This window comes from Pseudophryne corroboree (genome assembly GCF_028390025.1).
Source record: "Pseudophryne corroboree isolate aPseCor3 chromosome 3 unlocalized genomic scaffold, aPseCor3.hap2 SUPER_3_unloc_15, whole genome shotgun sequence".
Classification (NCBI taxonomy): Eukaryota; Metazoa; Chordata; class Amphibia; order Anura; family Myobatrachidae; genus Pseudophryne; species Pseudophryne corroboree.
In genome coordinates this window covers 2,825,646-2,852,048 of record NW_026967503.1, presented here as the reverse complement: position 1 = coordinate 2,852,048, position 26,403 = coordinate 2,825,646, and the positions used below count along the sequence as shown (strand labels likewise).

Below are 26,403 nucleotides of genomic sequence, written 5' to 3'. Positions count from 1 at the left end.
GTCCGGTTTCGGCACCACAAACATTGTGGAATAGTAGTCCCATCCCTGTTGAAGAAGGAGAACCTTCACCACCACCTGCTGGAGATATAACTTGTGAATTGCCGCCAACACTACCTCCCTTTCCATGGGAGAAGCCGGCAGGGACGATTTTAGGTAACGGTGAGGGGGCGTCACTTCGAATTCCAGCTTGTATCCCTGAGACACAATTTGTATAGCCCAAGGATCCACCCATGAGCGAACCCACTGGTGGCTGAAATTTCGGAGACGTGCCCCCACCGCTCCTGACTCCGCCTTTGGAGCCCCAGCGTCACGCGGTGGATTTAGTGGAGGCTCTTTTTGAATGAAAGAACTGCATTTGGTAATACGGTGCTTTGGCTGTGAGGGAACATATGGCAAAAAATTCGACTTCCCAGCCGTTGCTGTGGAAACCAGGTCCGAGAGACCGTCCCCAAACAATTCCTCACCCTTGTAAGGTAAAACCTCCATGTGTTTTTTAGAGTCGGCATCACCAGTCCACTGCCGAGTCCACAGGACCCTTCTGGCAGAAATCGACATTGCGTTTACTCTAGAGCCCAGTAGGCAAATTTCCCTCTGGGCATCCCTCATATATAGCACAGTGTCTTTGATATGTCCCAGGGTCAGTAAAATAGTCTCCCTGTCCAGGGTATCTATCCCCTCAGACAGAGTATCTGTCCATGCTGCTACAGCACTACACATCCAGGCCGAAGCAGTTGCTGGCCTCAGTAGAGTACCAGAATGTGTATAAACAGACTTCAGGATACCTTCCTGCTTTCTATCCGCAGGATCCTTTAGGGCGGCCGTATCCTGTGACGGCAGGGCCACCTTCTTAGATAAGCGTGTCAACGCCTTATCTACCCTAGGGGAGGATTCCCAGCGTAACCTGTCGGTTGGCGGGAAAGGGTAAGCCATAAGCAATCTTTTGGAAATTACTACTTTCCTATCAGGGGAATACCACGCTTTTTCACACAATTCATTTAATTCATGTGAAGGGGGAAAAGTCACTTCTTGCTTTTTCTCCCCATACATATAATCCCTCTTGTCAGGGACAGGGTTTTCCTCTGATATGTGCAATACATCCTTCATTGCTATAATCATGTAGCGGATGGCTTTAGTCAATTTAGGCTGCAACTTAGCATCATCGTCATCGACACTGAAGTCAGAATCCGTGTCGATATCTGTGTCAACAATCTGGGATAGCGGGTGCTTTTGAGACCCTGACGGCCTCTGAGCTGTAGGATCAGACATGGGTTGAGACCCTGACTGTCCCAAGGCTTCAGCTTTATACAACCTCTTATGCAAGGAGCTTACGTTATCATTTAACACCTTCCACATATCCATCCAATCAGGTGTCGGTGCCGTCGGCGGCGACCCCACATTCATCTGCACTTGTTCTGCCTCCACGTATCCTTCCTCGTCAAACATGTCGACACAAACGTACCGACACACCGCACACACCCAGGGAATGCTCACTTGAAGACAGTTCCCCCACCAGGCCCTTTGGGGAGACAGAGAGAGAGTATGCCAGCACACACCCCAGCGCTATATAACCCAGGGATTAGACAGTAATTTAGTGTTTACCCAGTAGCTGCTGTTTATGACAATTTGCGCCTAAATTTATGTGCCCCCCCTCTCTTTTTACCCTTTTTCTACCTGGATACTGCAGGGGAGAGCATGGGGAGCTTCCTCTCAGCGGAGCTGTGGAGAGAAAATGGCGCTGGTGAGTGCTGAGGAAGAAGGCCCCGCCCCCTCAGCGGCGGGCTTCTGTCCCGGGTCTGTGTAAATAAAATGGCGGGGGCTCGTACATATATACAGTGCCCGGCTGTATATATGTGTCTTTTTGCCAAGAGGTATCCTAATTGCTGCCCAGGGCGCCCCCCCCCCCTGCGCCCTGCACCCTACAGTGACCAGAGTGTGTGGGTAGTGTGGGCGCAATGGCGCACAGCTGCAGTGCTGTGCGCTACCTCATGTGAAGACAGGAGTCTTCTGCCACCGATTTCGATGTCTTCTTGCTTCTGCCGGCTTCTGACTTCTGGCTCTGCGAGGGGGACGGCGGCGCGGCTCCGGGAACGTACGACCAAGGTTAGGTACCTGTGTTCGATCCCTCTGGAGCTAATGGTGTCCAGTAGCCTAAGAAGCGCAACCTAGCCGCAGTTAGTAGGTTTGCTTCTCTCCCCTCAGTCCCACGTAGCAGAGAGTCTGTTGCCAGCAGAAGCTCTCTGAAAATAAAAAAACCTAATAAATACTTTCTTATTAGCAAGCTCAGGAGAGCTCACTAGGAGCATCCAGCTCTGGCCGGGCACAGATTCTAACTGAGGTCTGGAGGAGGGGCATAGAGGGAGGAGCCAGTGCACACCAGTAGTCCTAATTCTTTCTTAGAGAGCCCAGTCTCCTGCGGAGCCCATCTGTTCCCCATGGTCTTTACGGAGTCCCCAGCATCCACTAGGATGGTAAGAGAAAATTTGATTTACCTGCGGTAGCTGTGGAAACCAGGTCCGTCAGCCCATCCCCAAACAATACGTCTCCCTTATAGGGTAGGACTTCCATATGTTTTTTGGAATCCGCATCACCCGTCCATTGGCGAGTCCATAAGGATCGTCTCGCTGAGATAGACATGGCATTGGCCCTAGAAGCTAGCAATCCAATATCCCTTTGAGCATCTCTCATAAATAAGACTGCGTCTTTAATATGGGCTAGAATTAACAATATAGTATCTCTATCCATGGTATCAAATTCAGCCGTCAGATCATCTGTCCATGCTGAAATTGCGCTACATACCCATGCCGACACAATAGTCGGTCTTAGCACAGCTCCAGTATGCGAATAAAATAAGAATTTACTTACCGATAATTCTATTTCTCGTAGTCCGTAGTGGATGCTGGGACTCCGTAAGGACCACGGGGATTAGCGGCTCCGCAGGAGACAGGGCACAAAAAGTAAAAGCTTTTGGACTAGCTGGTGTGCACTGGCTCCTCCCCCTATGACCCTCCTCCAAGCCTCAGTTAGGATACTGTGCCCAGACGAGCGTACATAATAAGGAAGGATCTTGAATCTCGGGTAAGACTCTTACCAGCCACACCAATCACACCGTACAACTAGTGATCTGAACCCAGTTAACAGTATGATAACCGTAGGAGCCTCTGCAAAGATGGCTCTCAACAATAAAAACCCGATTTTTGTAACAATAACTATGTACAAGTATTGTAGACAATCCGCACTTGGGATGGGCGCCCAGCATCCACTACGGACTACGAGAAATAGAATTATCGGTAAGTAAATTCTTATTTTCTCTGACGTCCTAAGTGGATGCTGGGACTCCGTAAGGACCATGGGGATTATACCAAAGCTCCCAAACGGACGGGAGAGTGCAGATGACTCTGCAGCACCGAATGAGAGAACTCCAGATCCTCCTCAGCCAGGGTATCAAATTTGTAAAATTTTGCAAACGTGTTTGCCCCTGACCAAGTAGCTGCTCGGCAAAGTTGTAAAGCCGAGACCCCTCGGGCAGCCGCCCAAGATGAGCCCACCTTCCTTGTGGAGTGGGCATTTACAGATTTTGGCTGTGGCAGGCCTGCCACAGAATGTGCAAGCTGAATTGTACTACAAATCCAACGAGCAATAGTCTGCTTAGAAGCAGGAGCACCCAGCTTGTTGGGTGCATACAGGATAAACAGCGAGTCAGATTTTCTGACTCCAGCCGTCCTGGAAACATATATTTTCAGGGCCCTGACTACGTCCAGCAACTTGGAGTCCTCCAAGTCCCTAGTAGCCGCAGGTACCACGATAGGTTGGTTCAGGTGAAACGATAACACCACCTTAGGGAGAAACTGGGGACGGGTTCGCAGTTCTGCCCTGTCCGAATGGAAAATCAGATATGGGCTTTTGTAAGATAAAGCCGCCAATTCTGACACTCGCCTGGCCGAGGCCAGGGCCAGCAGCATGGTCACTTTCCATGTGAGATATTTCAAATCCACAGATTTGAGCGGTTCAAACCAATGTGATTTGAGGAATCTCAGAACTACATTGAGATCCCACGGTGCCACTGGAGGCACAAAAGGGGGCTGTATATGCAGTACTCCCTTGACAAACGTCTGGACTTCAGGAACTGAAGCCAATTCTTTCTGGAAGAAAATCGACAGGGCCGAAATTTGAACCTTAATGGACCCCAATTTGAGGCCCATAGACACTCCTGTTTGCAGGAAATGCAAGAATCGACCCAGTTGAAATTCCTCCGTCGGGGCCCTCCTGGCCTCACACCACGCAACATATTTTCGCCAAATACGGTGATAATGTTGTGCGGTCACCTCCTTCCTGGCTTTGATCAGGGTAGGGATGACTTCCTCCGGAATGCCTTTATCCTTCAGGATCCAGCGTTCAACCGCCATGCCGTCAAACGCAGCCGCGGTAAGTCTTGGAACAGACAGGGTCCTTGCTGAAGCAGGTCATTTCTTAACGGCAGAGGCCACGGGTCCTCTGTGAGCATCTCTTGAAGTTCCGGGTACCAAGTCCTTCTTGGCCAATCCGGAGCCACGAGTATAGTTCTTACTCCTCTCCGTCTTATAATTCTCAGTACCTTGGGTATGAGAGGCAGAGGAGGGAACACATACACTGACTGGAACACCCAAGGTGTTACCAGAGCGTCCACAGCTATTGCCTGAGGGTCCCTTGACCTGGCGCAATACCTGTCTAGTTTTTTGTTGAGGCGGGACGCCATCATGTCCACCTTTGGTTTTTCCCAACGGTTCACAATCATGTGGAAGACTTCCGGATGAAGTCCCCACTCTCCCGGGTGGAGGTCGTGCCTGCTGAGGAAGTCTGCTTCCCAGTTGTCCACTCCCGGAATGAACACTGCTGACAGTGCTATCACATGATTTTCCGCCCAGCGAAGAATCCTTGCAGCTTCCGCCACTGCCCTCCTGCTTCTTGTGCCGCCCTGCCTGTTTATGTGGGCGACTGCTGTGATGTTGTCCGACTGGATCAACACCGGCTGCCCTTGAAGCAGAGGTCTTGCTAGGCTTAGAGCATTGTAAATTGCCCTTAGCTCCAGTATATTTATGTGAAGTGAAGTCTCCAGGCTTGACCACACTCCCTGGAAATTTCTTCCCTGTGTGACTGCTCCCCAGCCTCTCAGGCTGGCATCCGTGGTCACCAGGACCCAGTCCTGAATGCCGAATCTGCGGCCCTCTAGAAGATGAGCACTCTGCAACCACCACAGAAGAGACACCCTTGTCCTCGGAGACAGGGTTATCCGCTGATGCATCTGAAGATGCGATCCGGACCATTTGTCCAGCAGATCCCACTGAAAAGTTCTTGCATGGAATCTGCCGAATGGAATCGCTTCGTAAGAAGCCACCATTTTCCCCAGGACCCTTGTGCATTGATGCACTGACACTTGGCCTGGTTTTAGGAGGTTCCTGACAAGCTCGGATAACTCCCTGGCTTTCTCCTCCGGGAGAAACACTTTTTTCTGGACTGTGTCCAGAATCATCCCTAGGAACAGCAGACGTGTCGTCGGATTCAGCTGCGATTTTGGAATATTTAGAATCCATCCGTGCTGTCGTAGTACTACTTGAGATAGTGCTACTCCGACCTCTAACTGTTCTCTGGACCTTGCCCTTATCAGGAGATCGTCCAAGTAAGGGATAATTAAGACGCCTTTTCTTCGAAGAAGAATCATCATTTCGGCCATTACCTTGGTAAAGACCCGGGGTGCCGTGGACAATCCAAACGGCAGCGTTTGAAACTGATAGTGACAGTTCTGTACCACGAACCTGAGGTACCCTTGGTGAGAAGGGCAAATTGGGACATGGAGGTAAGCATCCTTGATGTCCAGAGACACCATATAGTCCCCTTCTTCCAGGCTCGCTATCACTGCTCTGAGTGACTCCATTTTGAATTTGAACCTTTGTATGTAAGTGTTCAAGGACTTCAGATTTAGAATAGGTCTCACCGAGCCGTCCGGCTTCGGTACCACAAACAGTGTGGAATAATACCCCTTTCCCTGTTGTAGGAGGGGTACTTTTATTATCACCTGCTGGGAATACAGCTTGTGAATGGCTTCCAATACCGCCTCCCTGTCGGAGGGAGACGTTGGTAAAGCAGACTACAGGAACCGGCGAGGGGGAGACGTCTCGAATTCCAATCTGTACCCCTGAAATACTACCTACAGGATCCAGGGGTCCACTTGCGAGTGAGCCCACTGCGCGCTGAAACTCTTGAGACGCCCCCCCACAGTACCTGAGTCCACTTGTAAGGCCCCAGCGTCATGCTGAGGACTTGGCAGAAGCGGGGGAAGGCTTCTGTTCCTGGGAAGGGGCTGCCCGCTGCAGTCTTTTCCCCCTTCCTCTACCCCGGGGCAGATATGAGTGGCCTTTTGCCCGCTTGCCCTTATGGGGACGAGAGGACTGAGGCTGAAAAGACGGTGTCTTTTTCTGCTGAGGGGTGACTTGGGGTAGAAAGGTGGATTTTCCAGCTGTTGCCGTGGCCACCAGGTCTGATAGACCGACCCCAAATAACTCCTCCCCTTTATACGGCAATACTTCCATGTGCCGTTTGGAATCCGCATCACCTGACCACTGTCGTGTCCATAAACTTCTTCTGGCAGAAATGGACAGCGCACTTACTCTTGATGCCAGAGTGCAAATATCCCTCTGTGCATCTCGCATATATAGAAATGCATCTTTTAAATGCTCTATAGTCAATAATATATTGTCCCTGTCCAGGGTATCAATATTTTCAGTCAGGGACTCCGACCAAGCCACCCCAGCACTGCACATCCAGGCTGAGGCGATTGCTGGTCGTAGTATAACACCAGTATGTGTGTATATACTTTTTAGGATATTTTCCAGCTTCCTATCAGCTGCCTCCTTGAGGGCGGCCGTATCAGGAGACGGTAACGCCACTTGTTTTGATAAGCGTGTGAGCGCTTTATCCACCCTAGGGGGTGTTTCCCAACGCGCCCTAACCTCTGGCGGGAAAGGGTACAATGCCAATAATTTTTTAGAAATTAGCAGTTTTTTATCGGGGGAAACCCACGCATCATCACACACTTCATTTAATTCATCTGATTCAGGAAAAACTACGGGTAGTTTTTTCACACCCCACATAATACCCCTTTTTGTGGTACTTGTAGTATCAAAAATATGCAAAACCTCCTTCATTGCCGTGATCATGTAACGTGTGGCCCTACTGGAAAATACGTTTGTTTCTTCACCGTCGACACTGGAGTCAGTGTCCGTGTCTGTGTCTGTGTCGACCGACTGAGGTAATGGGCGCTTTAGAGCCCCTGACGGTGTTTGAGACGCCTGGACAGGCACTAGCTGATTTGCCGGCTGTCTCATGTCGTCAACAGTCTTTTCCTTAAATAAGACCATCCAATCAGGTGTCGACTCCCTAGGAGGTGACATCACTAATACAGGCAATTGCTCCGCCTCCACACCATTTTCCTCCTCATACATGTCGACACACACGTATCGACACACAGCACACACACAGGGAATGCTCTGATAGAGGACAGGACCCCACTAGCCCTTTGGGGAGACAGAGGGAGAGTTTGCCAGCACACACCAAAGCGCTATAATATGTATAGGGACAACCTTATAATAAGTGTTTCTCCCTATTAGCTGCTATGTAGTTTTTCTAGCCAAATTAGTGCCCCCCCCCCTCTTTTTTACCCCGTTTCTGTAGTGCAGGACTGCAGGGGAGAGTCAGGGAGACGTCCTTCCAGCGGAGCTGTGAGGGAAAATGGCGCTTGTGTGCTGAGGAGATAGGCTCCGCCCCCTTCTCGGCGGCCTTTTCTCCCGCTTTTTTAGGAAAAACTGGCAGGAGTTAAATACATCCATATAGCCCAGGAGCTATATGTGATGTATTTTTAGCCAAAAATAGTGTTTATATTGCGTCTCAGGGCGCCCCCCCCCCCAGCGCCCTGCACCCTCAGTGACCGAAGTGTGAAGTGTGCTGAGAGCAATGGCGCACAGCTGCAGTGCTGTGCGCTACCTTTACTGAAGACAGCTGTCTTCTGCCGCCGATTTCCGGACCTCTTCTGTCTTCTGGCTCTGTAAGGGGGCCGGCGGCGCGGCTCCGGGACCCATCCATGGCTGGGCCTGTGATCGTCCCTCTGGAGCTAATGTCCAGTAGCCAAGAAGCCCAATCCACTCTGCACGCAGGTGAGTTCGCTTCTTCTCCCCTTAGTCCCTCGATGCAGTGAGCCTGTTGCCAGCAGGACTCACTGAAAATAAAAAAAAAACCTAAGTCTAAACTTTTACTCTAAGCAGCTCAGGAGAGCCACCTAGATTGCACCCTTCTCGGCCGGGCACAAAAATCTAACTGAGGCTTGGAGGAGGGTCATAGGGGGAGGAGCCAGTGCACACCAGCTAGTCCAAAAGCTTTTACTTTTTGTGCCCTGTCTCCTGCGGAGCCGCTAATCCCCATGGTCCTTACGGAGTCCCAGCATCCACTTAGGACGTCAGAGAAATAGACTTTAAAGTAGTCTCCTGCCTGCGATCCGCAGGATCCTTGAGGGCCGCTGTGTCTGGAGACAGTAGCGCCACTTTCTTGGACAGGCGCGTTAAGGCCTTGTCCACAGTGGGAGGTGATTCCCAACGCCCCCTGTCCTGTTTAGGGAAGGGGTATGCCATATAAATAATTTTTGGGATCTGCGGTCTCTTCTCCGGAGTCTCCCAAGCCTTTTCAAAGAACTCATTTAGTTCATGAGATGTGGGAAAATAAATAATCTGTTTCTTACCCTTAAACATGTGTACCCTTGTGTCGGGGACCGAGGGTTCATCCTCAATATGCAACACATCCCTTATTGCCACAATCATACACTGAATGCTTTTTGTCACCTTAGGTTGCAATTTTACTTCATCATAGTCGACACTGGAATCAAAGTCAGTGTCGGTAGTAGTGTCCACAATTTGTGCTAAGGGACGTTTTTGAGACCCCGACGGGCCCTGTGAGTCGGTCCAATCCGAGGATTGACCCCCTGATGCCTCCCTGGATTCAGCCTTAGCAAGCCTTTTATGTAAAGATGCCACACTTGCATTCAACATATGCCACATGTCCATCCATTCCTGAGTCGGCACCACCGACGGGGACACACCACTCATTTGCTCCACCTCCTCCTTGGAGAAGCGTTCCGCCTCAGACATGTCGACACGCACGTACCGACACCCCACACACACAGGGATTAACCTATATGGGGACAAAACCCCAACCAGGTCCTTAGGAGAGACAGAGAGAGAGTATGCCAGCACACACCCAGCTCCTAAATAACACCGGAAAAAATAAATGACCAGATAGCGCTTTTATATATATATATATATATATATATATATATATATCTCCAATTCCCACTCACTGCGTTACCAATGTGCCCCCCTCCTCTTTTTCCAGCCCGTGAAAGTGTTCAGCAGGGGAGAGACCGGGGAGCCAGCGTTTGAATTGCAGCTAACACTACATTCCGTTCTGGTGTAGAAGCTGGTAATGCCGACTTGAAAAATTGGCGCGGGGGCACCTCTTCGAATTCCAGTTTGTAACCCTGGGAAACTATTTCCAACACCCAAGGATTAAGGTCTGAGCTGACCCAGGCCTGGCTGAAAAGTTGAAGACGTGCCCCCACCGGTGCAGACCTATAAAGGGACAAAACCCCAACCAGGCCCTTAGGAGAGACAGAGAGAGAGTATGCCAGCACACACCCAGCGCTCAAATAACACCGGAAAAAATAAATGACCAGATAGCGCTTTTATATATATATATATATACAATTCCCACTCACTGCGTTACCAATGTGCCCCCCAGCAGGGGAGAGACCGGGGAGCCAGTGTCCTCATGCAGCTTCTGTGGAGAAAATGGCGCTGGTTAGTGGTGAGGATCAAGCTCCGCCCACCCGACGGCGGGCTTCGGTCCCAGTGCAATTGTAATAAAATGGCGGGGGATCTGTGATTTACTGCCTCCGCAGCCTAATCATACTCTTTGTGCATCAAACTTTGAGTATTATTGCTGCCCAGGGCGCCCCCCGCCCCTCCCCCCCTCCCCTGCACCCTGCACCCATCAGTGCTGCCTCTGTGTGTTGTGTCTGGGAGCAATGGCGCGCAGCGGTACCTCAAGAAGATCTGAAGTCTTCTGCCGCCTGAGATGTCTTCTATCTTCTCATACTCGCCCGGCTTCTATCTTCCAGCATCTGTGAGGAGGACGGCGGCGCGGCTGCGGGACGAACCCCAGGGCGAGACCTGTGTTCCGACTCCCTCTGGAGCTAATGGTGTCCAGTAGCCTAAGAAGCAGAGCCTGTCAGTTAAGTAGGTCTGCTTCTCTCCCCTCAGTCCCACGATGCAGGGAGCCTGTTGCCAGCAGTGCTCCCTGAAAATAAAAAACCTAACAAAATTATTTTTCTACAGAAAACTCAGGAGAGCTCTCTGCAGTGCACCCATTCTCCTCTGGGCACAGAATCTAACTGGGGTCTGGAGGAGGGGTATAGAGGGAAGAGCCAGTGCACACCCATAGGAAAAGTTCTTTTTAGGTGCCCATGTCTCCTGCGGAGCCCGTCTATAACCCATGGTCCTTACGGAGTCCCCAGCATCCTCTAGGATGTAAGAGAAAAAGGCTTTGTAGATGTTTACTACTGTATTGTCTTACTGACCTATAGTTTCCTACTGTATTGTCTTACTGACCTATAGTTTCCTTCTGTATTGTCTTACTGACCTATAGTTTCTTACTGTATTGTCTTACTGACCTATAGTTTTCTACTGTATTGTCTTACTGACCTATAGTTTCCTACTGTATTGTCTTACTGACCTATAGTTTCCTTCTGTATTGTCTTACTGACCTATAGTTTCCTACTGTATTGTCTTACTGACCTATAGTTTCCTACTGTGTTGTCTTACTGACCTATAGTTTTACTGTATTGTCTTACTGACCTATAGTTTCCTACTGTATTGTCTTACTGACCTATAGTTTCTTACTGTATTGTCTTACTGACCTATAGTTTCTTCTGTATTGTCTTACTGACCTATAGTTTCCTTCTGTATTGTCTTACTGACCTATAGTTTCCTTCTGTATTGTCTTACTGACCTATAGTTTCCTTTTGTATTGTCTTACTGACCTATAGTTTCCTTTTGTATTGTCTTACTGACCTACAGTTTCCTTCTGTATTGTCTTACTGACCTATAGTTGCTTCTGTATTGTCTTACTGACCTATAGTTTCCTTCTGTATTGTCTTACTGACCTATAGTTTCCTTTTGTATTGTCTTACTGACCTATAGTTTCCTTTTGTATTGTCTTACTGACCTACAGTTTCCTACTGTATTGTCTTACTGACCTATAGTTTGTTCTGCATTGTTTTACTGACCTATAGTTTCCTTCTCTATTCTTACTGACCTATAGTTTCTTCTGTATTGTCTTACTCATCTAGTTGCCTTCTGTATTGTCTTACTGACCTACAGTTTCCTTCTTCATTGTCTTATTGACCTATAGTTTCCTACTGTATCACTGTCTTACTGACCTATAGTTTCCTGTCTTACTGACCTATAGTTTCCTACTGTATTGTCTTACTGACCTATTGTTTCTTCTGTATTGTCTTACTGACCTATTGTTTCTTCTGTATTGTCTTAGTGACCTATAGTTTCCTTCTACATTGTCTTACTGACCTATATAGTTTCCTACTGTATCACTGTCTTACTGACCTATAGTTTCCTGTCTTACTGACCTATAGTTTCCTACTGTATTGTCTTACTGACCTAAAGTTTCTTCTGTATTGTCTTACTGACCTATAGCTTCCTACTGTATCACTGTCTTACTGACCTATAGTTTCCTGTCTTACTGACCTATAGTTTCCTACTGTATTGTCTTACTAACCTAAAGTTTCTTCTGTATTGTCTTACTGACCTATAGTTTCCTACTGTATTGTCTTACTGACCTATTGTTTCTTCTGTATTGTCTTACTGACCTATTGTTTCTTCTGTATTGTCCTACTGACCTATAGTTTCTTACTGTATTGTCTTAGGGCCCTACACACTAAAAGATTATCTGTCCAATCTGGCTGATTGGAAAGAAAATCTGGCAATGTCTGAGAGCAAATGGCAATTTACTATTTGCTCTCAAAGATTGGAAAAATAAGATTTTACTTACCGATAAATCTATTTCTCGTAGTCCGTAGTGGATGCTGGGGACTCCGTCAGGACCATGGGGAATAGCGGCTCCGCAGGAGACAGGGCACAAAAGCAAGCTTTTAGGATCACATGGTGTGTACTGGCTCCTCCCCCTATGACCCTCCTCCAAGCCTCAGTTAGGTACTGTGCCCGGACGAGCGTACACAATAAGGAAGGATCTTGAATCCCGGGTAAGACTCATACCAGCCACACCAATCACACCGTACAACTTGTGATCTGAACCCAGTTAACAGTATGATAACAATGAAGTAGCCTCTAAAAAAGATGGCTCACAACAATAATAACCCGATTTTTGTAACAATAACTATGTACAAGTAATGCAGACAATCCGCACTTGGGATGGGCGCCCAGCATCCACTACGGACTACGAGAAATAGATTTATCGGTAAGTAAAATCTTATTTTCTCTAACGTCCTAGTGGATGCTGGGGACTCCGTCAGGACCATGGGGATTATACCAAAGCTCCCAAACGGGCGGGAGAGTGCGGATGACTCTGCAGCACCGAATGAGAGAACTCCAGGTCCTCCTCAGCCAGGGTATCAAATTTGTAGAATTTTACAAACGTGTTCCCCCCTGACCACGTAGCTGCTCGGCAAAATTTTAAAGCCGAGACCCCCTCGGGCATCCGCCCAAGATGAGCCCACCTTCCTTGTGGAATGGGCATTTACAGATTTTGGCTGTGGCAGGCCTGCCACAGAATGTGCAAGCTGAATTGTACTACAAATCCAACGAGCAATAGTCTGCTTAGAAGCAGGAGCACCCAGCTTTTTGGGTGCATACAATATAAACAGCAAGTCAGACTTTCTGACTCCAGCCGTCCTGGAAATATATATATATATATATCTATATATTTTTAGGGCCCCGACAACGTCTAGCAACTTGGAGTCCTCCAAGTCCCTAGTAGCCGCAGGCACCACAATATGTTGTTTCAGGTGAAACGCTGACACCACCTTAGGAAGAAACTGGGGACGAGTCCGCAGTTCTGCCCTGTCCGAATGGAAAAACAAATATGGGCTTTTTTAAGACAAAACCCCCAATTCTGACAATCGCCTGGCCGAGGCCAGGGCCACAACATGGTCCCTTTCCATGTGAGATATTTCAAATCCACAGATTTGAGCGGTTCAAACCAATATGATTTGAGGAATCCCAACACTACGTTGAGATCCCACGGTGCCACTGGAGGCACACAAGGGGCTGTATATGCAATACTCCCTTGACAAACGTCTGGACTTCAGGCATTGAAGCCAATTTTTTCTGGAAGAAAATCTACAGGGCCGAAACTTGAACCTTAATGGACCCCAATTTGAGGCTCATAGACACTCCTGTTTTCAGGAAGTGCAGAAATCGACCTAGTTGAAATTTTTTCGTGGGGCCTACCTGGCCTCACCCACGCAACATATTTTCACCACATGTGGTGATAACGTTGTGCGGTCACCTCCTCCCTGGCTTTGACCAGGGTAGGTATGACCTCTTCCGGAATGCCTTTTCCCTTAGGATCCGGCGTTCAACCGCCATGCCGTCAAACGCAGTCGCGGTAAGTCTTGGAACAGACAAGGTCCCTGCTGGAGCAGGTCCTTTCTTAGAGGCAGATGCCACGGTTCCTCTTGGAACAGACATGGTTCTTGCTGAAAGCAAATCCCATCTTAGCTCCCGAGGCCATTAGTCCTCTGTGAGCATCTCTTGAAGTTCCGGGTACCAAGTCCCTCTTGGCCAATCCGGAGCCACGAGTATAGTTCTTACTCCTCTACGTCTTATAATTCTCAATACCTTGGTTATGAGAAGCAGAGGAGGGAACACATACACCGACTGTTACACCCACGGTGTTACCAGGACGTCCACAGCTATCGCCTGAAGGTCTCGTGACCTGGCGCAATACCTGTCCCGTTTTTTGTTCGGGCGGGACGCCATCATGTCCACCTTTGGTCTTTCCCAACGGTTCACAATCATGCGGAAAACTTCCCGATGAAGTTCCCACTCTCCCGGGTGGAGGTCGTGCCTGCTGAGGAAGTCTGCTTCCCAGTCGTCCACTCCCGGAATGAACACTGCTGACAGTGCTATCACATGATTTTCCGCCTAGCGAAAAATCCTTGCAGTTTTGACCACTGCCCTCCTGCTTCTTGTGCCGCCCTTACTGTTTACGTGGGCGACTGCCGTGATGTTATCCCACTGGATCAATACCGGCTGACCTTGAAGCAGAGGTCTTGCTAAGCTAAGAGCATTATAAATTTTCTCTTAGCTCCAGTATATTTATGTGGAGAGAATTCTCCAGACTTGATCACACTCCCTGGAAATTTTTTCCCTGTGTGACTGCTCCCCAGCCTCTCGGGCTGGCCTCCGTGGTTACCAGCATCCAATCCTGAATGCCGAATCTGCGGCCCTCTAGAAGATGAGCACTCTGTAATCACCACAGGAGAGACACCCTTGTCCTTGGATATAGGGTTATCCGCTGATGCATCTGAAGATGCGATCCGGACCATTTGTCCAGCAGATCCCACTGAAGAGTTCTTGCGTGAAATCTGCCGAATGGAAGCGCTTCGTAATAAGCCACCATTTTTACCAGGACTCTTGTGCAATGATGCACTGACACTTTTCCTGGTTTTAGGAGGATCCCGATTAGCTCGGATAACTCCCTGGCTTTCTCCTCTGGGAGAAACACCTTTTCCTGGACTGTGTCCAGAATCATCCCTAGGACCAGCAGACGTGTCGTCGGAACAACTGCGGTTTTGGAATATTTAGAATCCACCCGTGCTGTCGTAGAACTACTTGAGATAGTGCTACTCCGACCTCCAACTGTTCTCTGGACCTTGTTCTTATCAGGAGGTCGTCCATTTTCTTTGAAGACGAATCCTCATTTCGGTCATTACCTTGGTAAGGACCCGGGGTGCCTTGGACAATCCAACGGCATCGTCTGAAACTGATAGTGACAGTTCTGTACCACGAACCTGAGGTACCCTTGGTGAGAAAAGCAAATTTTGGGACATGGAGGTAAGCCTCCCTGATGTCCCGGGACACCATATAGTCCCCTTGTTCCCGATTCGCTATCACTGCTCTGAGTGACTCCATCTGGATTTGAACCCTTGTAAGTGTTCAAATTTTTCAGATTTAGAATCGGTCTCACCTAGCCTTCTGGCTTCAGTACCACCATATAGTGTGGAACAATACCCCTTTCCTTGTTGTAGGAGGGGTAATTTTATTATCACCTGCTGGGAATACAGCTTGTGAATTGTTTTCAATACTGCCTCCCTGTCGGAGGGAGACATTGGTACAGCAGACTACAGGAACCTGCGAGGGGGGAAACGCCTCGACATTCCAATCTGTACCCCTTTGATACTACTTGTAGGATCCAGGGGTCCTGTACGGTCCCAGCGTCATGCTGAGAACTTAGTAGAAGCGGTGGAGGGCTTCTGTTCCTGGGAATGGGCTGCCTGCTGCAGTCTTCTTCCCTTTCCTCTATCCCTGGGCAGATATGACTCTTATAGGGACGAAAAGACTGAGGCTGAAAGGACGGTGTCTTTTTCTGCAGAGATGTGACTTAGGGTAAAAAACTGTGGATTTTCCAGCCGTTGCCGTGGCCACCAGGTCCCATGGACCGACCCCAAATAACTCCTCCCCTTTATACGGCAATACATCTTTGTGCCGCTTGGAATCTGCATCACCTGACCACTGTCGTGTCCATAAACATCTTCTTGCAGATATGGACATCGCATTTACTCTTGATGCCAGAGTGCAAATATCCCTCTGCGCATCTCGCATATATAGAAATGCATCCTTTAAATGCTCTATAGTCAATAAAATACTGTCCCTGTCAAGGGTATCAATATTTTTAGTCAGGGAATCCGACCAAGCCACCTCAGCTCTGCACCTCCAGGCTGAGGCGATCGCTGGTCGCAGTATAACACCAGCATGTGTGTGTATACTTTTTAGGATATTTTTCAGCCTCCTATCGGCTGGCTCCTTAAGTACGGCCCTATCTGTAGATGGTACCGCCACTTGTTCTGATAAGCGTGTGAGCGCCTTATCCACCCTAAGGGGTGTTTCCCAACGCGCCTTAACTTCTGGCGGGAAAGGGTATACCGCCAATAATTTTCTATCGGGGGAAACCCACGTATCATCACACACTTCATTTAATTTATCTGATTCAGGAAAAAACTACAGGTAGTTTTTTCACCTCCCACATAATACCCTTTTTTGTGGTACTTGGAGTATCAGAAATATGTAACACCTCCTTCATTGCCCTTAACGTGTGGCCCTAAAGGAAAATACGTTTGTTTCTTCACCGTCGACACTGAAATCAGTATCCGTGTCTGGGTCTGTGTCGACCGACTGAGGTAAATGGGCATTTTACAGCCCCTGACGGTGTTTGAGACGCCTGGACAGATACTAATTTGTTCGCCGGCCCTCTCATGTCGTCAACCGGCTTGCAGCGTGTTGACATTATCACGTAATTCCATAAATAAGCCATCCATTCCGGTGTCGACTCCCTAGAGAGTGACATCACCATTACAGGCAATTTGCTCCGCCTCCTCACCAACATTTTCCTCATACATGTCGACACACACGTACCGACATACAGCACACACATAGGGAATGCTCTGATAGAGGACAGGACCCACTAGCCCTTTGGGGAGACAGAGGGAGAGTTTGCCAGCACACACCAAACGCTATAATTAACCAGGGACAACCTTTATATAAGTGTTCCTCCCTTATAGCATTTTAATATATATACATATCGCCAAATCAGTGCCCCCCCTCTCTGTTTTAACCCTGTTTCTGTAGTGCAGTGCAGGGGAGAGCATGGGAGCCTTCCCACCAGCATTTCTGTGAGGGAAAATGGCGCTGTGTGCTGAGGAGAATAGGCCCCGCCCCCTTTTCGGCGGGCTTCTTCTCCGGAGTTTTAGATATCTGGCAGGGGTTAAATACATCCATATAGCCTCAAGGGCTATATGTGATGTATTTTTCGCCATACAGGTATTATACATTGCTGCCCAGGGCGCCCCCCCCCAGCGCCCTGCACCCTCCGTGACCGCTGTGTGAAGTGTGCTGACAACAATGGCGCACAGCTGCAGTGCTGTGCGCTACCTGATGAAGACTGAGAGTCTTCTGCCGCCTGGTTCCGGACCTCTTCATCTTCAGCATCTGCAAGGGGGGTCGGCGGCGCGGCTCCGGGACGAACCCCAGGGCGAGCCCTGTGTTCCGACTCCCTCTGGAGCTATGTCCAGTAGCCTAAGAATCCAATCCATCCTGCACGCAGGTGAGTTGAAAATCTCTCCCCTAAGTCCCTCGATGCAGTGAGCCTGTTGCCAGCAGGACTCACTGAAAATAAAGAACCTAAAAACTTTTTCTAAGCAGCTCTTTAGGAGAGCCACCTAGATTGCACCCTTCTCGGACGGGCACAAAAACCTAACTGAGGCTTGGAGGAGGGTCATAGGGGGAGGAGCCAGTACACACCATGTGATCCTAAAAGCTTGCTTTTGTGCCCTGTCTCCTGCGGAGCCGCTATTCCCCATGGTCCTGACGGAGTCCCCAGCATCCACTAGGACGTTAGAGAAACAGACAAAAATGGACTTTCAGACAAATTGGTTACATTTGTTTCATTAAACCAATTTATCTGAAGTGTGTTTGTCCATTTTCTTGATTTTGGGAGCAAATGGTTGATTGTCATTTGCTCCCAGACATCGCCAGATTTTCTTTCCAATCAGCCAGATTGGACAGATAATCTTTAAGTGTGTAGGGCCCTTTACTGACCTATAGTTTCTGACTGTATTGTCTTACTGACCTATAGTTTCCTACTGTATTGTCTTACTGACCTATAGTTTCCTTCTGTATTGTCTTACTGACCTACAGTTTCCTTCTACATTGTCTTATTGACCTATAGTTTCCTACTGTATCACTGTCTTACTGACCTATAGTTTCCTGTCTTACTGACCTATAGTTTCCTACTGTATTGTCTTACTGACCTATTGTTTCTTCTGTATTGTCTTACTGACCTATTGTTTCTTCTGTATTGTCTTAGTGACCTATAGTTTCCTTCTACATTGTCTTACTGACCTATATAGTTTCCTACTGTATCACTGTCTTACTGACCTATAGTTTCCTGTCTTACTGACCTATAGTTTCCTACTGTATTGTCTTACTGACCTAAAGTTTCTTCTGTATTGTCTTACTGACCTATAGCTTCCTACTGTATCACTGTCTTACTGACCTATAGTTTCCTGTCTTACTGACCTATAGTTTCCTACTGTATTGTCTTACTAACCTAAAGTTTCTTCTGTATTGTCTTACTGACCTATAGTTTCCTACTGTATTGTCTTACTGACCTATTGTTTCTTCTGTATTGTCTTACTGACCTATTGTTTCTTCTGTATTGTCCTACTGACCTATAGTTTCTTACTGTATTGTCTTAGGGCCCTACACACTAAAAGATTATCTGTCCAATCTGGCTGATTGGAAAGAAAATCTGGCAATGTCTGAGAGCAAATGGCAATTTACTATTTGCTCTCAAAGATTGGAAAACAGACAAAAATGGACTTTCAGACAAATTGGTTACATTTGTTTCATTAAACCAATTTATCTGAAGTGTGTTTGTCCATTTTCTTGATTTTGGGAGCAAATGGTTGATTGTCATTTGCTCCCAGACATCGCCAGATTTTCTTTCCAATCAGCCAGATTGGACAGATAATCTTTAAGTGTGTAGGGCCCTTTACTGACCTATAGTTTCTGACTGTATTGTCTTACTGACCTATAGTTTCCTACTGTATTGTCTTACTGACCTATAGTTTTTTACTGTATGGTCTTACTGACGTATCGTGGCTTACTGTAGTCTTACTGGTCTATAGTTTCCTTATTTATTGTCTTGCTGACCTATAGTTTCTTCTGTAATGTCTTACTGACCTACAGTTTCCTACTGTAATGTCTTACTGACCTAGTTTCTTCTGTATTGTCTTACTGACCTATAGTTTTTTCTGTATCGTTTTACTGACCTATAGTTTCTTCTGTATTGTCTTACTGACCTATAGTTTCCTTCTGTATTGTCTTACAGACCTATAGTTTCTTCTGTAATGTCTTACTGACCTATAGTTTATTCTGTATTGTCTTACTGACCTATAGTTTCTTCTGTATTGTCTTACTGACCTATAGTTTCCTTCTGTATTGTCTTACAGACCTATAGTTTTCTATATACATAGTTTTCCTGTCTATGTATGGTAGGTACGGAAGGGATACCTACCATACATAGACAGTATATATAAGCCTCAGCCTCTCCCTTCTGAAAATGATAATGAATAAGGTGTATGTGTGGATACCATGCACATGTAACTGATTCTATTTACAGGAAACAATAGGGAGAGCCCACGGCTGTCTGGCAGTGTTCTAGATGGTAAAGTATTACACATATGAATATATTTCTTCTAAATAAAATATTTTTCACCCTGATTGATATAATACTGATAGTAAGACAATTCAGTCAATAGTAATCTTTCTTTTAAGTAAGTAAGATCCATATATATGAATTTTTAGTGAATAGTTATTAAAGGTTATATTTTAATTGCAATTAAGTTAACAAGAGTGCTCCCAAAAAGGAAGTTTACTTCTTTCTTTCTGGACCGCTCTTCTATGCAGAAGGGAAATATCTGCTGTTTATTGAGAGATGCTCCCTGTAAGGAATTTACCACTTGCAGCTGAAATTGCAAAAGACCCCACCCCTTGCATCAGGTAAATTAATGTCTCCTATGATTATGACTTCTCCCTTTAAAGTCATTTTAGTGATGTCCAACAATAGATTCCTGTCCAAATCCTGCCCCAGGCCACGTGGTCTAGAGATCACCCCAATGCGAATAATGTCCTTTTTCCCGGTTTCTGTGGTGACCAAAAGGGCCTCAGATTTGTCTTCAATATTTTGTATTAATTGAAGTAGCATTTATGCTTTTTTCCCACATACATTGCTACCCTTCCTCCTACACTGACCATTCTATCCTTCCTAAATAAATTGTATCCTGGTATAGCTATGTCCCAGTCATGATTCTCATTGCACTATGACTCTGTAATTGCCACAATATCCAGGTTATCCCTGGTCATTATCACAATTAGCTCTGGAATTTTGTCTCCTAATCTCCTAGCATTTGCACACATAGCTTTAAGAATTATGTCTGTGCATCTGTTATTAGTAGCCATGTCCAGACAGTACAAAATAAATGACAAGTTTAAAGTTGAAATTACCTGTTTGGTGATGTTGTTCAGTATTTGGTATTTGTTTTTTTAACTAATCAGGAATCACAAACTGTCCTTTACACCACGACTACACCTCACTAAATGAAAAGATATAGTAAACATGACCACAAATGGCCAAATAGGTCTACTATATACAAGGAGTTATTTAATACCTGCATCATCTAACAAAATGAAGGTTATTTAATAAATGGTTGCTAAACTGAGAAATTTAGATCCCATACAAATTACACACTACTACTTATATATGATCCCTAAAAACTTCTGCTTGTTACTTTTAATAACACTATAGTGATGTGTGTAATAACTCTCTTCATCTGATATTTGTCATGGATAACCTTGTGTTATAAACACCCAACTGAGAACTGGGATGATGGCAGAGGATGGTGTAGAATAAGAGATTGCTGTAGTGACTGAGCAATGAGAATATGTTACTTCTGTAATAAGTGTTTATTACTCACCTGTGCTGATATCTGTAGGGATCTCCTCCTCCTTACACTGCTGATGACCCCTCACATACATCTCTTCTTCTCCCTCTGTATCTTCTGTCATCATATCAGTCGCATATGTCTTTTCTTCTCCCTCTATATCTTCTGCCTTCATATCAGTCACATACGTCTCCTCTTCTCCCTCTATATCTTTTGCCTTTATATCAGTCACATACATCTCTTCTTCTCCCTCTATATCTTCTGCCTTTATATCAGTCACATATGTCTCTTCTTCTTCCTCTATATCTTCTGCCTTTATATCAGTCACATATGTCTCTTCTTCTCTCCTTATATCTTCTGCCTTTATACAAGAAAGACGTTCTACCTAAATAACCCCAAAAAAGATGATTTTGGTACTTACCGATAAATCCATTTCTCTGAATCCTCTAGGGGACACTGGAGTCTTATACAGTAGGGGTGTGAAGCTTGCAACCGGAGGTGTGGCACAATCTAAAATTAGCATTGTCTGCACAGCCAGCTCCTCCCCCTTCACATCCCTCCTCCCTCAGTTTGGAAAACGTGACTGAGAGAATAGGACATGATACTATAGCACTTGGCGAGGAACCGAACCGTACAACAAAGCAAACAGCATCCAAGAAACTCTTAACAGAAAAACCAACGCTGTTTGCACGAACTGTTTGAACAAGAACTTTGAACACAGCAGGTTGAGAGCACCGAGGCGGGCATCCAGTGTCCCCTAGAGGATTCAGAGAAATGGTGTCAAAGTCAGAAAAATATCACGATGCACACTACCATATTTGCACCTCATACAGGTCCGCGCTGCGCATGCGTGCGCTCTCCCGTGCGTGCGCATACCCGCTGTTGCGTGCACCCGCGGGCGCACGGTATGCGCATTTATGGTAAGAGTTTCTGTGTGCCCAGCGTGCGACTCAATCGTTACATATTTTTAACATATAATGTATTTTATAGATTATGGTCCCTTTGATAGATTCTGAAAGTTTAGTTAATGTAGCATGTTCATGGACAGAGAGATCCCTCTTTGTTTGATACGAAGGGTCAGACATGGGTCATACAGTGGTGTTTAGTATCCATCGGAAGAGTATTTAATTAGCAATATTCCGGTGTTGGTTTGAAGCGGATTAATCGCTCGTGCGAATAGTTATGGACATAAGAAGTTTATGTCCATTTACTATTATTTGCACTTACTTAGTCATGCGGCGGGAAACCTAGTTTCCCACCCACCTGAGCAGTTGGAAATAGTCACAGCCCACCTGTATGAATCAACCTATGACCTTTTGTTATAATGCGAAGACGAATTCCTGTGTCCAATGAACAATGAGATTGTAGGGACCATTGAATTGTATTGTGTGTGGGGCATAAATAGAATAGCCGATCATATCCAGCTCTATTCATTCTCTTCAACGGTTCTCATCACTGATAATCGGGAGCTGGATATTCAGAAAGGCGCATGCGATCATTCCCTTTGTGCGTAAGTTTTCTCCGCAATCATATTGTCTTTAAAGTTATTGTGAGCCATATCTCTCTCTCTCTCCTCTTTCTATCTCATTTTCCCTTAAACGTAATTGTATTGTATTGTATTTCCTGTGTAGTTATCTGGTTAGTTAGTCTATGTTATATTGTAGTGTATGACTTGTATTGTATTATTCTTTTTGCAAGTATAACATTCATATAAGGCGTTAGACCCTAAGCCCGGTATCTGTGTATTTCTTATATCTCTAAGTATTCTCAGAGCGTCGGTGACGCTCAAACAGCTTTTAAGTTAATAAGGTTACACTGTGTTGCATTTACACCCTATCACTACACTAAGGTTTTACTGCATATTACATTGTTTATGGTTTAGATATAAAGGTTTAACATTGTGAGCGTCTGCGCCGCTGGTGATCTCCTCCTGGTCCCGAGCGTCTGCTACGCTAATAGCGAACCATTACGTTAGTCGGCAGCCAATAGCGTGCCTGCCTGTGATCTCTTGGCCGTGAGCGAACGTGACGCTTGAGCGTCTCGACTACGGCTAAGCGATTGTTACGCAATGTGCGTACCCTTACGGTATTCCATACGTCAATAGCGTACAGTGTTCTTAGACCTCTTAAAGGGTTTTAAGTAAGATAAATATTTAGCTTTATCAATGGATTTATCGGTAAGTACCAAAATCCTCTTTTATCTTTCATCCACTAGGGGACACTGGAGTCTTATACAGTAGGGGACGTCCCAAAGTTATCCCCAAGGGAGGGAGTGCTGTCGATGGCCTGCAAAACTAAACGTCCGAACTTAGAATTTCCGGACGCCAAGGTATCAAACCTGTAAAAGTTTGCGAATGTGTGGGCTGAGACCACGTTGTCGCTCTGCAAAATTGAGTAGTGGAAGCACCTCGAATAGCCGCCCATGAGGCACCCACTGATCTGGTATTATGAGCACCAGTCTGAACCGGAAACTGCTTACCACAGGAAATATTAGCTTGCCGATTGGCAAAGCTATTCCATCTAAACAAAGACTGCCTAGATGCTGGCCAACCATTCTTTGGACCAAACCAATGGTCCGACCTTCTAAAGGACGACGTAACTTGTAGTATATTCGTAAGCTCGGACAACATCCAAAGACACGTCCCCATCTGCGAATCCCTGAAAGGATAGGACCACAATCGGTTGGTTTACCTGAAACCCCGAAACGACCTTAGCAAGGAAATCCGCTCATGTACGGAGTTTGGCCTTATCCTTCTGGAAAATTAACAAAGGACTCTAACCTGATAGGGCTCCTTACACCGAAACCCTTCCAGCCGAAGCCAAGGCAAGTAATAAGGTGACCTTCCAAGAGAGATATTGCAGGTCTGTTCTTTCCAACGGCTCAAAAGATGGTGATCTCAAAAATTCCAACTACAAATCTAAGTCCCACTGCGCAGTGGGAGGACGGAAAGGAGGTTGTATCCTCAGAACCCCCTGTAAAAAGGTTTGAACCTCTTGTAAGGACGCTAACCGCTGTTGAAATAGGATGGAGAGAGACGAAACTTGAACCTTCAAGGAACCTAGTCTTAGTCCTTCATCTAGACCAGCTGGAGTGAAAAGTAGAAGTCTGGGTAAGTGGACATTCGTCTAATTCTACCCATGTTCCTAACACCAGTCCATGTACTTCTTCTAATGTCTGCAGTCGTACATGGGTGTCACCGGCTTTCGAGCAGCGATCATCTTTAGGAATAGCCATTCTTGGTATACCTCTCACTCTTAAGATCCGGGTCTCAACAGCCACGCCATTAAACGTAGCCTGTTCAGGTCTGAGTGGAGGAACGGCCCCTGATATAGCCGGTCCTCCCTTCGAGGTAACCGCCAAGGGTCCTCCGCTAGTATCCCCCGTAAGTCCGAGTACCAACCTCTACGGGGCCAACTTGGTGCTATGAGAATTGCCCATACTCGCTCTCGTATTACCCCTTTTTGGAGGATTCGGGGTATGAGTGGGAAAGGCGGAAAAATGTAAACCCTTCTGTAACACCAAGGAAGTGTCAGCGTGTCCAGTTCTTCTGCTGCTGGATCTCTTGTTATGGACACATACCTGGGCAGCTAATGATTTTGTCAAGACGCCATCAGGTCCACCTGAGGTAGACACCATCTACTCACATTCATGTCGAAGATCTGTGTAAACACCGCTCGCCTGGATGCAGTCCTGGCGACTGTGATAATCTGCTTTCCGGTTCACTGTTGACCACTGACTATATCTTCGGCTAAAAGAAGCGATTTGTAAACTGTTTCTCAGTTCGAGGATGGTTATGGGTAACCCGCTTTCCAGTAAAGTCCATTTGCCCTGAAAGTGATGGGTCTCTAGGACCGCTTCCCCAACCTCTGAGACTGGCATTTGTTCTGAGAATCCTCCAATCCTAAATTCAAAATTCTTGCCTGCTGCAAGGTTTTAGTGGAACGACCACCCAATTAAGGAGATCCGTATCTCTTGTGAAAATAAGATTTTACTTACCGATAAATCTATTTCTCGTAGTCCGTAGTGGATGCTGGGACTCCGTAAGGACCATGGGGAATAGCGGCTCCGCAGGAGACAGGGCACAATACTAAAAGCTTTAGGATCAGGTGGTGTGTACTGGCTCCTCCCCCTATGACCCTCCTCCAAGCCTCAGTTAGGATACTGTGCCCGGACGAGCGTGCATAATAAGGAAGGATATTGAATCCCGGGTAAGACTCATACCAGCCACACCAATCACACCGTACAACCTGTGATCTGAACCCAGTTAACAGTATGATAACAACGAAGGAGCCTCTGAAAGGATGGCTCACAACAAGAATAACCCAATTTTTGTAACAATAACTATGTACAAGTATTGCAGACAATCCGCACTTGGGATGGGCGCCCAGCATCCACTACGGACTACGAGAAATAGATTTATCGGTAAGTAGAATCTTATTTTCTCTGACGTCCTAGTGGATGCTGGGACTCCGTAAGGACCATGGGGATTATACCAAAGCTCCCAAACGGGCGGGAGAGTGCGGATGACTCTGCAGCACCGAATGAGAGAATTCCAGGTCCTCCTCAGCCAGGGTATCAAATTTGTAGAATTTAGCAAACGCGTTTGCCCCTGACCAAGTAACTGCTCGGCAAAGTTGCAAAGCCGAGACCCCTGGGGCAGCCGCCCAAGGATGAGCCCACTTCCTTGTGGAATGGGCTTTAACAGATTTTGACTGTGGCAGGCCTGCCACAGAATGTGTAAGCTGAATTGTATTACAAATCCAGCGAGCAATCGTCTGCTTAGAAGCAGGAGCACCCATCTTGTTGGGTGCATACAGGCTAAACAGCGAGTCAGATTTTCTGACTCCAGTCGTCCTGGAAACATATATTTTCAGGGCCCTGACAACGTCAAGTAACTTGGAGTCCTCCAAGTCCCTAGTAGCCGCAGGTACCACAATTGGTTGGTTCATGTGAAAAACAGAAACCACCTAAAGGAGAAATTGAGGACGAGTCCTCAATTTTGCCCTGTCAGAATGAAAAAATTTAGTAAGGGCTTTTATATGATAAAGCCGCCAATTCTGACAAACGCCTGGCTGAAGCCAGGGCTAACAGCATCGTCACCTTCCATGTGAGATATTTTAAGTCCACAGTGGTGAGTGGTTCAAACCACTGTGACTTTTAGGAAACTCAAAACAACATTGAGATCCCAAGGTGCCACTGGAGGCACAAAAGGAGGCTGTATATGCAGTACCCCCTTTTACAAACGTCTGAACTTCAGGCACTGAAACCAGTTCTTTCTGGAAGAAATTCGACAGGGCCGAATTTTGAACCTTAATGGACCCTAATTTTAGGCCCATAGACAGTCCTGTTTGCAGGAAATGTAGGAAACGACCCAGTTGGAATTCCTCTGTAGGGGCCTTCTTGGCCTCGCACCACGCAACATATTTTCGCCAAATGCGGTGAAAATGTTTTGCGGTTACATCCTTCCTGGTTTCGACCAGGGTAGGGATGACTTCATCTGGAATGCCTTTTTCCTTTAGGATCCGGCGTTCAACCGCCATGCCGTCAAACGCAGCCGCAGTAAGTCTTGG

The 26,403-nt window shown here is 46.7% G+C and overlaps 1 protein-coding gene across 1 annotated transcript in view; it reads right to left on the bottom strand.

Moving 5' to 3' along the window:
* Positions 1-26,403, bottom strand: part of LOC134983437 (zinc finger protein ZFP2-like) — a 44,802-nt gene that overhangs the window by 9,141 nt on the left and 9,258 nt on the right. Inside the window, exon 3 of the mRNA XM_063949114.1 lies at positions 20,867-21,218. Coding sequence (XP_063805184.1) covers positions 20,867-21,218 — 352 coding nt within the window. The remainder of the gene's footprint in view (positions 1-20,866; positions 21,219-26,403) is intronic.